We start from the raw sequence: 12,510 nt of genomic DNA, 5'->3' as shown, positions 1-12,510 counted from the left end.
TGATTCATACAGTGACACACTGTTTCTTTCTCAAGACACAGGGAGTTCCTAAAAACACAACTGGAAGATGAACACCTTGTTTTCCTTTACTGGTCCCCCTACCACGTCTTTGCAGATTACAAAGTACAAAAGTAAGATTATATACATATGAAGAACGGCACATAGGTATTACATTATCTCAAATAGCAGTACAAGAAATTATTCAGTCTGATTTTGGTCTTCTGACAATCCCTGGAACTAGACATCAATCAGTTAATATTGAAGGCTGACCTATCTTGATGTATATTTTACAGCTACACAGAAGCACATTTATTCCCTCTCACACCCCCCATCAACTTCACCTCTTAGAATGAACCTCATTTCAGATTAAATTCACCTTCCACAGAGGTACTGACCACTGCTACAGATCAGGCCAAACAGTATCTTGAATGGCACAATCAGCTTTTCCAAATAGCAGCAACAATACAATACATAGGTTACTCACAAGTTGAAGGCATTTACTAGGTTCCTGGGTTTTTGCATGAATGCCATGTTGCTTTCTATATTGATTTAAAAAAAAATAATTTCATTTTAAGCTGTTTTACCAAGGGCAAGAGTATTACTTTTTGACTGTCCTTGGGACTTTGCGTTCTCCTAGCACTACAACAGAAAACACCCCATTTTAAATCATATGAAAAGTTGCAAATCAATTTCTAAGAATCATGCAAAAAGCCAATTGCAGCAGCCCGTCGTACACTATCAGGCACAAAGAATGGGAGTAGTTTCTATTAGTATAATCCATGCTCCCCCGCCCCACCCCACTGAAATTCTCACATTCAATTATTTTTTTTTTTTAAAAATCAAGCTTATTCTGTTACAGTGCAGTATATCAGAGGAACCATTATCTGAAACAAGTTTTCAAACAAAAGAGGCTTTCCCAAAGCTTTTATGTAATAATTTCAACACAGACAGAGTAAGTATGTTTATTGTTTTACAGCAGAATGCCCCAATTTAAAAACAAAATTGCTAGATGTTCAGCTGTGCAAAATGGTACATAGTGCTTCAGTACAAGTGGAAAAGAACATGATTTGTTAGCAAGTACTTTCAAATACAATTTTATGGTCCTAGAAGATAGGACTTGAAACCGGGGACTGATCCACAGGCAAACTATTTTTTCTGCCTAAATTGGACCCAGCCACTTTGGACCCAGAACCAATACCACTCACTCCACATTGCTGAAAAAAAAAAAAAAATAAAATCACCACACTGAATTGCCAGATCCAGTGTCTCCATGCATGTTACTGAGAAATGGATCAGTCCTCTATGTCAGTTTCTAGCCCCATCTACAAATATCATCTGGCTCCGATAAATAAGACTCACAGGAATTTCTTGAAGGTCAATGGTCCATAATGGTAGTTATTCTACATGATCTGCTCAACTTGATTTCCAATTCTAGTTAGGCTGTTTAAATAACTTTCTTGAATTCATCATACAGCACAAGCACAAAAGCACCCCCCATGCCTCTGAGAACATTAGACCATGCACCCTTGAAGAACGCCTTTCCTCCCTCATCCCTTGCAATCTTCCGCCAGCAGTCAATTGTTCCAGAGTACATGATATCAGCTGTAGAAAAAGAGCACAGAGTCATTTTTAACTCCTATAATTGTATCTAAGATGTTTTTAACAACTGCCCTGTTTCACTTCTCTAGCTACTTTGTGATGTCCCAAACCACACTTTAAGACTGTAACACAATACTTAGTTCAAGTTCAGGCAGTAGAAAAGCTTCCTATCTCCTTGCCTAGTTATTAAAACCTAAGTCACAAAATAAAAATGTTAAGCCTTCTTTTTGGCAATTATACTGTCCCCTAATTGCCTTCATTTAATCTGTCATTGCACACAGGCAGTCCGTTCGCCCATTTCATATTCTATAAAGTCCTCAGCATAATTCCTGACAAACACCACAAGTTGAGCCCTACTGCATTTCCTTGTATCATTTAAATGTAGCCTAACTTATACCAGATTTATGGAACAAGGAACTGTAAGTGCTGAGGGATGACTATTAGGAAAAAAGAACCTCATCTTGTTAATGCTGCTTGAAGAACTACACAAATTAACAGCCTACCTCCTTTGCGCCCTGACTGCATCATCATTCTACGCCGCACTGTATCAAAAGGATAGGAGACCACACCAGCCACAGCAGTCACCGTCTGGGCAATCATCCAACTGATAACAATATGAGTATTTCTGGGATCTGGGAGCATGCCTGCAATAAAAAAAAGTAATTAGCTTTTTATCTGGTACATCCTCTTCCAGTTCACTCAATGGATGACAGCTACTTTACTAGACAAACTATTATGAAACATTGTAAAGCCATACTTTGAAACTGCAACAAGACACTAAAACTTTAAACTTGCTGAAGCAATATAAAAAACACTGAAGGAAATTCAGAGGATTTCCTCCTTGGTAATCAAAACAGATAACACTGAAGCACCAAGATTCTTTTCAGACTGGCACAAGAAGAAATCTAACTATTACCTACTCTTTTTAGAAATAAACGTCACTGAACTAAGTCACTGTTCCTGTGAATTACCCTGCACTCTATGCCCAAATGTCAATCTTAACAAGCAAGTGCTTTGTAAAAGCACCGCTCAATCCCACTCGGCTACACACACCTGAATTGGTCCAATATAACTACAGTAGCGCACTGAACAAAAAAGAACTTATTACAATCGTGTATGGTTACCAACATGCTTTGCTGGCATTAGAGAAACTCCTTTAAGTACAAAACCAGGAGTACTTCAAAGCAGCCTGCTGCCTTCAACACATGCCCCAGTTTTGCCTTGAACACTGCAGTGTCACTGATGTTGGCACCGATATCCCCCTCCACGCTCACATAGTTACTACAGACACAGAGCAAGATCCAAGAATGGACATAAACAGACAATACAATTCTGAAAATAGGTTTATCAGATCCCCTCTGAAATGTTACCTTTTGCTGTATCATAGATCCCAAAGTAGGCAGCTCTATAGATGATGATGCCTTGGACAGAGACATTGAACCCTTGATACAAGCCACGCAGACCATCAGACTTGGTAATTTTGACTAGGCAGTCCCCTAGACCAGAGAATTCTCTGTCTGCGCCAGCTTTTCCAACATCAGCAGCCAAACGGGTTCTTGCAAAATCCAAGGGGTAGACAAAGCAGAGGGAAGTGGCTCCAGCTGCACCACCAGAAGCCAGGTTACCAGCAAAATACCTCCAGAATTGAGTGTGCTTGTCTACACCTCCCAAGAACACCTGCTTATACTTATCCTTGAAGGCAAAGTTGAGAGCTTGAGTTGGGAAGTATCTGATGACATTTGCCAAGTTTCCTCTCCAGAAAGACAGCACTCCTTGTTCCTTTGGAATACGCACTACACAATCGATGATACCCTTGTACTGCTTATCAGCAGCAATTTGTTTACTTGCATGTTGTACCTGCAAATAAAAATACGTATTTTGACTGTATGCCTTGACGGGCCTGCGCTACAGCTGGGCTTAAGCCTGCTTCTACTATAAAACAAAGAGCTGTTAAGCCTGAATGCCTGATGACAGTTGTACACAGAGATTAAGCATCTGTTAACCACGATAAATCAGCGGCAGTAGCAAGCTTCCAAGCAAAAGCTGCTGGGTCAGTCTAAATCTGAAGACTGGTAAGAACTGTCATTTATTCCTATTTTGGTGAAGGCCAAAGAACTCGAGGATTCACCCGAGTTCATTCTCAAGAATTAAGCCCCTCAGTTTTACACACACACAGACACACAAAACCGGAGGATGCGTGTGAAGAAAGAACCAGGGATACGGGAGGCCTTGTACAATCCTAAGAACCAGAAAAAGCCTTAAAATCGCTTCCCAGCTTCTTCAGAGCTCGCCAGAATAGAAGGGGCGAGCCGTCAGGGAGCAAGGGCAGGCAGGAGACGAGGACGCAAAGACTGGGGCTACCTGCAGCCGACGGCCCGTACCGGCCGCGGCGGGCCCGCGGGGGGAGGCGGCGCCTGGGCGACCCGCCTGAGGCCGAGAGGACTGCCCAGCCGGCGCCGGGACCGGGCCGGGGGTAGGACGGGACGGGCCACCGGCGGCGGCCGCCCCCCCCCGCCCTCCACGGCGAGGCCGGGTCCGCTCCCGCCGGCGACCGCGGCCAAGGTCACGCGGGTCACCTTGGGTCGCCCGCCCGCGGAAGGGGGGGGGGGGTCACCCCAAGGCCCCGCGCGCCGCCGGCGGGCCCGGCCCCGCCGAACGGGGCCAATGCGCTGCCGGGCCGCGCCGTCACGTGAAGGTCACCAAGATGGCGCCGCGCGGCCGACCGCCCCCTTCGCCCTCTGCGCGCTCGGCGCCAGCGGCGGGCCGGGAGGAAGTGACACCGGGAGCCGCCCCCCCCCCCCCCCGCCCCGCATAGCGGAACCGGCTTCGCGGGCGCCCGCCGCCCACGTGACCCCCCCCGGCAGCCGCCGCCGGCGGGCCGCCGCCTGGCGCGCGCCCTTTGTTCCGCGGGGGCGGCGCCCGCCCGCCCGCCTCCCCTCAGCGCCCGGCCCGGCCCGGCCGGGGCGTCGGCGGGCGCTCTGCGGGGGAAGGTGGCGGGCCGCCCCCGCTCCCCGCCGGGCTCGGCCGCGCCGCTGACCTGGAGCAAGAGCTTGACCCGCTCGATGGGCGCCACCGCCGTCTTGCTGATGGCGGCGGCGACGCCGCCCGCCAAAAAGTCCTTGATGAAGGAGATGGCCTGGTCCGCCATGTTCGCGCCGCGCCGGGAGCCGCCGGGAAAGAGACGCCGCTGCCGCTCAAGCCGAAAGGGCGGGACCGCCGCCGCGCATGAGCTAAATGCCGGGCCCCGCCGGCCCCGCCCCGCGGCGCCCCATTGGCCGCGCCGCCCCGGGGGCGGGGCCGCGCCGCCCGGGCCGGGCGGCGGGGAGGGCGGGGCGGCTCCCCCCGCCCCTGCGGCGCCAGTGGCGCAGCGCCGCGTCGCCGCCGCCGCCACCTGAGGAGGGCGGGAGGCCTCGGCTCCGCCCGAGGCCGGGCCCCGCGGGGCGGCAGACCGGGCCCTTCGGCCTGGGCCGCGGGGAGGCAGCGGAGGAGGGAGGCACCGCTTCTGCGGGAGGGGCCCTGGGCCGCAGCGGCGGCCGCCGGGTGTAGGGGAGCGGATCTGGGCCGCCGGCGGGTTTTGCTCCGTGCCCGCCCCCCCTCGGGGTGAGGCCGGCGGAAGGCAGCTCCGTGCTCTCAGGTTCTTTTCCCGCCTGCTCCTCCTCACCGCGGCGCCGGGCTTTGCTGTCCGGGCGTCACCGAACTGACCCGAGACGATCGAAACGCCGAAGATCGGAACGGCGGTTTCCTAGAGAGGCAACGGGGCAGCGTGGGCCCGGCTCCTTCTTCGGGCGCTCGAGGTCGGACGCCGTGAAAAGCTCTCCTGCGGGTTCCCTGAGCGGGCACTCGCGGCAGGGCCTCTGCCCCTCACCAGACAGGCCTGGCTTCCGCCAGGTCTCATTTCTGCTAATTTTGTTGTACGCTGGAAGTGAAATTTTACACCTAGCGGCCAAACTTCTGTCTGAAATCGTACCTATTCTTTCTAAATGCAAGTCCTGAAATTGTTCTAGCTGGAGGGCGTTAGTTCACACGCACTTTTTGTTACCGCTTTTACTTTTAATGGGTGTTTCCTACAAAAGTAAATAAAGCCAAACTTTTTTTTTGTTAAACAGATGACTGGTGAACCACAAAGTTGCAGTAGCTGAGGTGTCCGAAACCACTGCTTACACATGTATGTACCTTGCAGGATTTCAAAATGAGAGCATCTTGCTCAGAGGGCATGTTGTGAGAACAGGATGTGCCAGGCATAGCCCTCGTTTCTGCTGCAGTAGGGTAGACTATGTATTACACATCGCTACACCTTGTTTTTGCGTATCAAAAGACAGGAAGTAAATTGTGTGCTATTTTACATTCTACATCAAAATACAGATACAGTGAAGTGACTCCTGTGCCCACACAGGGTTAGGCACATGCAGTGTTACAGGACCGTATTTTGGATGTAATTATTGAAAGGCTGTAGTGCATATTCTCAGGCAGGCACATACAGCTTAGCGTGGTATTTTTCTTTTAAAAAAAGCTCGTACCTGAACGTTAATACTCTGATAGCGCAACACGGTGTGTGCAAGGCTGCGATTTTTTTTCCCATAAAATACATTGATTAAAAAAGAACTTCATACTCTGGAACTCTGAAGCGTTGTTGGTTTGAAAAATGAAGGCAAAACATACGTAACTTTTGTGACATGAAACTGGGCAGTCAATAGTTGTCCTGTCCTGTTCACCTTGGGAACTCGGACACATCTGACTGGGGGAAATGCTTTTTAGCACCATGCTTTTTCTTCTGTTTCTGCACTTTTTTTTTCTTTTCTGTTCTTTATCTAATCTCATATTCTGCTATCCACTTTCATAAGAGCTCACAAATTAAGTAGGGCTAAAAAGGAGGAGGAGGATGTTCTTGAACCAAATGTGGTGCCCCCACATTTCATCTCCAATTACAATCACAGATGAAACTTGTGCTTTTATGCAACTGCCTTTTCCGAGGAACCTCACAGAAGGCAGAGGAGTCTGTCTTGACTCCGCTGAGAAGCTGCTGTTCCAGTTCTTGTTTCCAATCTTGACTACTCCATTGCAGTAGCAGTTTCCAGACTTCATTAGAGAATGTTTATTTACAGTAGAGAGTGCAACATAAAATGATATTAAAATGGATGGAGTATTGAAACGATACCTGCATTGACCTCCTGAAACGGGCAAAGCAATGTGTGCTGGTCTAAAAACTGGACTATTCTAATTGCATCAAGTACAAAAAGAAACTGATTTCTCAGCCACATGAATACTGCCGTAGGGCTGCTGACACCACTCGTGGTTGGAGACGTGTTTCCAAGGGTACTACAAGCGTTGTGCAGCCACAGCACCACTGCCGTCAAATGATGCCAGAATCTTCTGAATCTTCTGGCATCATTTTACTCAAGTTCAAAATAAATGCCACCAATCTCTCCCCCTTTTTAAAAGTGACTTCAGAAAGCTGACATAACATTCCTTGTTTATGATATTGATGGGAAACTGAGCGTGTATTTGCATAATTACACAACATGGCTAGAGACATCCAGATTTTAAATCCATTTTTTTCTAGGTCTTAACACAGAGAACGACATCTAACAAATTTCCTCTCAATCTGATTTTGACATTTGTGAATCCATGTTGTTCCAGTAAGGCTTGATATTCAGAGCCACTTCTCTCCTTTCCCTCTGTCTGCACAAGCATGTTCAAAGACTGCAGCAGAGCTGTGCTCCTGTTCTTCTTCTCATCATCCAATACCATTTCAGCCAGCAAAATCCCACAGCCTAATTTAAAAACAAACGCATGCAAGAGTACTAATCCATTATCAGGCAAGAGAATCTCTGCTACCATATATAAGGGTGCAAACTACCAAGACACAGGTGATTTAATTTATCGTTTATAGATTTGCTCTGCTATTAAATGATTAATCCACTATTAAATGTATAATCCACCCCTGTCACAAAAGCCAGGAAATTCCCTTCCATACTACGGAGGGATCAAACACAAGTCAAGTCATGTTTCTGTTTTCAGGGGAAGAGAGGATGACATCTGTAAACTTGGCACGGGAGTTACGGAAAACAGTAAGACAGGAATAGTAGTTAACGTCTCTTTGGGATATATTGCTGCTTCACATTCATATTGAAATTGTGCCAAGCAGACAAAAGGGTGGATAGCGAGCATTATAGAAGCAGAGAAGTCAATGTTGCACGTTATTTCTGTAGGAACCGAGGCCTTTGTGATGGGACTGACCTAGGGATGCGAGCAGAACTTAAATGATCCTGTTTATACACAGCCTCTTCATCCACCTTCAGACCCATGAGGGGAAAGGGAAGACAAGAGAGGGCTACTGACAAAACAAGCATTGTTTTACTCATTGTCTTTTGGCCTTGCATCTTATGCGGTGGTTTCTCTTGGCACAGTGGGGGTAGGAGGCCACCAACTCAGACCAAAATAGCAGCATCTTACTGTCATTTTAGTACTGCTAAGTGCTGCATAACATTCTTAATCTTTCTGACCCTTAAGAGCCATTCTTACCCATACACCTCAGACATTTAACAATTGATAACAAATTAATTAAACCTAACACTGCAGTTTCTTAGAGAAGAGACTGAGATCTGCGGATAAAATTGCTGACTGAGACCTCGGTGTTAACTATCAGGAGTCATGAAAGTCCTGACAGCTTATTAATAAATTCCCTGTTTCTTCCTCGTATCATCAGCTGCCTTACTAAATGCAAGTTCAAGCCACCTACCCTGTGATGAACCATGACACGGGTTTGCTTCACAAAGAAAAAGGATTAGCCAAGCATGTCTGAGGTGAGCCTGAACCTACATTATCTGTCCAGTGGGACTATTCTGCCCTAATTCAGTCATCCATAGATTAGATAGCTGTATTTCAGCTAGCCCTCTTAAATATGCTCTATCCACTATGAAATGTATAATTACTTTTCTTAGGAAAACCAGGCAATTTCCTTTCACAGAGAGGTGAGACGAATCATCCTCTGAAAATGCCTGGTCTTCTACTGACTGGAGAGCTCAAGGTGACTCGACGATTTGGAATACCTAATATTTAGGTATCTAAAGTCAGGGTGATAAAGCCCATTTGTTACGAGTCAGTGGTTTCTATTCCCTCCCCGCCTTCCCATGTGATTCTCCTTTGCCTTCAACGGAGAGACCTGGGAATCGCTGTTTCTGGTTACACAGCAAACATTGCTAGATAGAGTAATGCAGGACTATCATTTCTAAGTCACCACTATATTACAGCTTTGGAAGATGGTGTCCAGATTTTGTATACTCTGAAAGGAGGACACAAATAGAATGGTCATTATAATTTGCCACAAAAGTTACTGGGGACATCCAGATAACATCAGGGTAATCTGGAAAAATATACCCAGAAAGCACAACCAATGTGGGAAGGACACCATCAAAATTAGACACAGTAAATTAAGTTAGTGCAGGGAAAAAGAAAAAAAGAATTCTCTCTACAGTTAATGAAGATTTACTAATGTAATTGAAATTTCTTCATGAGAGGGACTGAAACAGAGCTAACTTTCAAACCCTTCAGGAAGCATACTTTCATGAAGAAATTTTGGCTATGGTTTTATAGGATATAAAAATTAACGGTCATAACAGTCCTTTCTGAATTAGAAAGTCATTTAATCCAGATTATCATTGTTTAGCAAGGACATAAGATCTTTCCAGTCAAAAGATGGGGGGGACAGAATTAAAGTGCCAGGCCTCCAAAAACTTTTTTTAAAAACAAAACAAAAACCCACATTAAATACTTCAACTATGCAGGAGTCAGCTAACACATCCAAAACTGAACTGAGAGCCCACACAAAGGGACTTAGCCATTAAATAGCTCTTCCTAAGCTTTTGTGCTGGGTGGCTCAGATGACGTTACTACCCTTCACTTCCGTCTCATTACTTTTCCAGGGACAAGTACTGTTAACAAGGTCAAAAATTGATATAAAAATGGTTGAGCTAGAACAGCCAACCAAGTTGTGTCTCTTCTTTCTTACAAACTTCTCTTTCTATCTTCCTCAAGGATTCTTACCTCAGCGTTCAGTAAGCAAGTGCTGAAGTTCTTGTTTTTATTATTCATCTATCATTCTGTTAACCCTCCACGATTCTCCACCTCAAAAAAATTGTTTTCTGTGCACCACATTTCCTCTAAACCATTGTTAAGGCAGAATGTGGGTAAAAGACAGCATCCTCAAGAAGGCATAGCTGAATGTCACTTCCCAAGGAGCAACACAAAACCTACAGGCTTTATTGGCAGAAGTTCATTTGGATTTTAAAGCTTAGCCCCCTCATTCTTCATGTCTTGATTAGTGAACAGGCCCAAATTTTCCTCAGTTATGCCTATTGCTTAGGAAGTCTTTTCAGTGTAACACCATTAAATCCAACCCTTCTAACAGGCAGCAAAAGATACCAGCTTTCTCCAGAGCAACTGAAAAACTCAATTTGGACATTAATGAGAGAAAACAAGTTTATCATTTCTCAAGTGACTGGGCTACATCAAATGATTATACAACAGCTTAGGCTGAAGTGGACCACAGGAGATGTCTAGTCCAACCTCCCGCTCGAAGCAGGGCAGCTCTACAGTCTGCTCAGCTTGTTCAGGGCTTTGTTCTCAGATCTTGAAACCTCCAAGGACAAAGGTTCCACAACCTCTCTGGGCAACCTGCTCCAATGCTTAATTATCCTGAGAGTGCAAAGCTGCGGTGCGTTACCACAGACGCCATGCCCAAGGGTCTAATGCTTAGCGTGTATAGAGCGCTGTTCTTTAATCACAGAGTACACTGAGGTTGTGTGGTAGCCAAGCACATTCTATTCAAATTTTACAGTCAGATACATAGTACTTAGAGGCACAGTTTTAAAGTCTGTGACAGTTACAGGTGTGCCAACTTTAGGATTGAAATTTGCCGACTCAAACAGCTTATAGCAGCTTAAAGAATAGCATTATGAACTTTATGAATAACTATCAGATGAGAACATCCAATTGCTGGAATCAGTCTCTCTCAAAATACAAACCTGTTAGGCATAATGGCAAGCTTCATGTCAATATGGAAAAGAGACATTTTCAATTTATTCAGTTGTTGAATATTTTGCCTTATCTCTTTACATGTCTGTACAGATGAGATCAGTCACATTTCCACTCATAAAAACCTTCTGCTAAGAATTAAAAACCCCTAATGTGGTAAAAATCTGACATTTCCCTGATTTTCTGCAGCTGAAATGCTCTGTAGTAAGCATGTTTCTCATGATGAATCACTGTGGTGCTTTTGCTTTACGCAGTGCTCAAAGAGCAAAGTAACTTCTGATTAAGTAACATAAGACATTAAGCAACATAAGTCTACCAGGCAGATGCAACTCTTGACCTTGCTCATCAACTCTTTCATTTGCTGAGGTTGGTGATTCAGCACAGGCATGGCCTCTTTCACACTGGCTTATTGGGATTATTGCTGTAGAAGTGTGACAGGCAAGAAACTCACAACTGATAGAGAAGAAAGCTAGTTCAAAAGTGCAACTTTAATCTCCAGGAAGGCTTCCACTACAAAGTACACTTTAAATAGAAAAAATAAATATCAGTGAAGTATCAGGAAAAAATAAACATTAGCAGAGGTGACATTAGTGACAAATTACTTGAAGAGATGGGATACAGTACGTACTTCTCCAATTACAGAGTGGAACATGAAGAAACTTCTATTTTTAATTTTCATAAGAGAACTTACACATAAATTCTAAAACTCATCTCAAGTAATGAGACAGAAAGCATATATGGCCATTTAACCATATTCAGAAAAACCCTAAACTGATAGGAATCGATAGGAACAGGTCCCAGCTGCAGCCTGTGTGGGTACATACTGTGGCTGGAGGTTAGAGGCTGCTGAAGCTTCTCTGTGACTGTAGCTGCTGTACGAACATGTTTGAGCTTTGTCCTATTTTCACTTTTGCCTGCAGAAAGAGTGCTTAAAGGGTATCTTTGAGATGTTTTTGAGTAAAGGCCCACAGAAAAGTGAAAAAGAGGACTAGCATCCCCAAATTCAGACAGACGGTACAGTATTAATTTTTATTTTTTTCATTTCTGATAAAAATGAGCAGTAACCACTGAATACACTGCAGAGGGAGAATTCTCTTTAATTTTAAGGTCCAAGAAAACTAAGGTATTAATGTGGCTCATAAAAGCTTGTAGTTTTAACTTGCTACGCTATACAGCTATGTCAAATCTAAGCTTAATACGGCCTGCAAACTAGCCGAAAGAACTGGACATGAAGGTATTTAATACATAGGAGTTTTGACCTGCCCCAGACACTTTTTAAATGCATAGAACTCACTCCTGCAGAAGCTGCAGTCCAACTTTTATTCAAGGCCTGTAACAACTATGCTTCAGATAAAGGGTCAAAATGACTCTAAACTGACAATATGTGCTGGATGATGATGGGTATATTGTAATAGCGTTGTAAAAACTCAGCATCCCAGTTTGCTTCTGGGCACGCTACGGTGAAGGATTCTTCTTGATGCACAAAACAGCATCTAATAAGTTTCCTGTGATCTTAATTTGTACATTTGTGAATCCATATTTCTCCAGTAGTTGTTTATACTCTGAGCCACTTCTCTGCTTGCCTTCAGTCATACTGAGGGACTGTAGTACAGCTCTAGGAGGGTGCATCTTCTGTTCGTCAAGCACAATTTCTGCCACTAGCAAGGCACCTCCTGCATTTCCAAAACAAGCAAGAGTGGTTCAGTAAAGTATTTCTAGCTTCAAGTTTTTAGTGTTTTGGTCAGAGACAGTTATAGAGGTCCCTCAGACTAGTGTTTTAATGGTCTTCAGTGGAAATCAGTGACAGAACTTCACTTTCAGTAATCTCTTCCTGGATGCAACCATTTAATTGTTAAAAGGAAGGGGGAGTTTAGAGCA

At 45.0% G+C, this 12,510-nt stretch overlaps 2 protein-coding genes across 4 annotated transcripts in view; both read right to left on the bottom strand.

Annotated features, from left to right (window-relative positions):
- Window positions 1-948: 948 nt before the first annotated feature.
- On the bottom strand, window positions 949-4,826 carry SLC25A6 (solute carrier family 25 member 6). The gene is made up of 4 exons (XM_052773679.1): window positions 4,637-4,826; window positions 2,970-3,456; window positions 2,103-2,243; window positions 949-1,602 (listed from the first exon to the last, which is right to left on the bottom strand). The coding sequence occupies exons 1-4, from the start codon at window positions 4,745-4,747 to the stop codon at window positions 1,445-1,447; spliced, it is 897 nt and encodes a 298-aa protein (XP_052629639.1). The 5' UTR covers window positions 4,748-4,826; the 3' UTR covers window positions 949-1,444.
- A 2,226-nt stretch (window positions 4,827-7,052) lies between these two features.
- ASMTL (acetylserotonin O-methyltransferase like) overlaps window positions 7,053-12,510 on the bottom strand; it is a 30,394-nt gene continuing 24,936 nt past the window's right edge. The window contains exon 13 of one of the 3 annotated variants that reach the window (XM_052773662.1): window positions 7,053-7,370. In XM_052773662.1, coding sequence (XP_052629622.1) covers window positions 7,156-7,370 — 215 coding nt within the window. In that variant the 3' untranslated portion in view covers window positions 7,053-7,155. The other 2 variants (XM_052773663.1, XM_052773661.1) reach the window with 2 other exon arrangements.

Source organism: Harpia harpyja, chromosome 22 (assembly GCF_026419915.1).
Source record: "Harpia harpyja isolate bHarHar1 chromosome 22, bHarHar1 primary haplotype, whole genome shotgun sequence".
In the NCBI taxonomy this organism is placed as follows: Eukaryota; Metazoa; Chordata; class Aves; order Accipitriformes; family Accipitridae; genus Harpia; species Harpia harpyja.
The sequence above is the reverse complement of the archived record's forward strand: the minus strand, read 5'-3'. Positions and strand labels throughout refer to the sequence as shown.

What these genes read in the sequence shown, in the direction of transcription:
- SLC25A6 (XM_052773679.1), bottom strand. Translation starts at nt 4,747, where the DNA reads ATGGCGGACCAGGCCATCTCCTTCATCAAGGACTTTTTGGCGGGCGGC. An exon ending in GGGTCAAGCTCTTGCTCCAG is followed by an intron (nt 3,457 to 4,636) that starts GTCAGCGGCGCG and finishes TTTTATTTGCAG; the next exon opens with GTACAACATGCAAGTAAACA. An exon ending in GCAGTCAGGGCGCAAAGGAG is followed by an intron (nt 1,603 to 2,102) that starts GTAGGCTGTTAA and finishes CTTTTTCTACAG; the next exon opens with CTGATATCATGTACTCTGGA.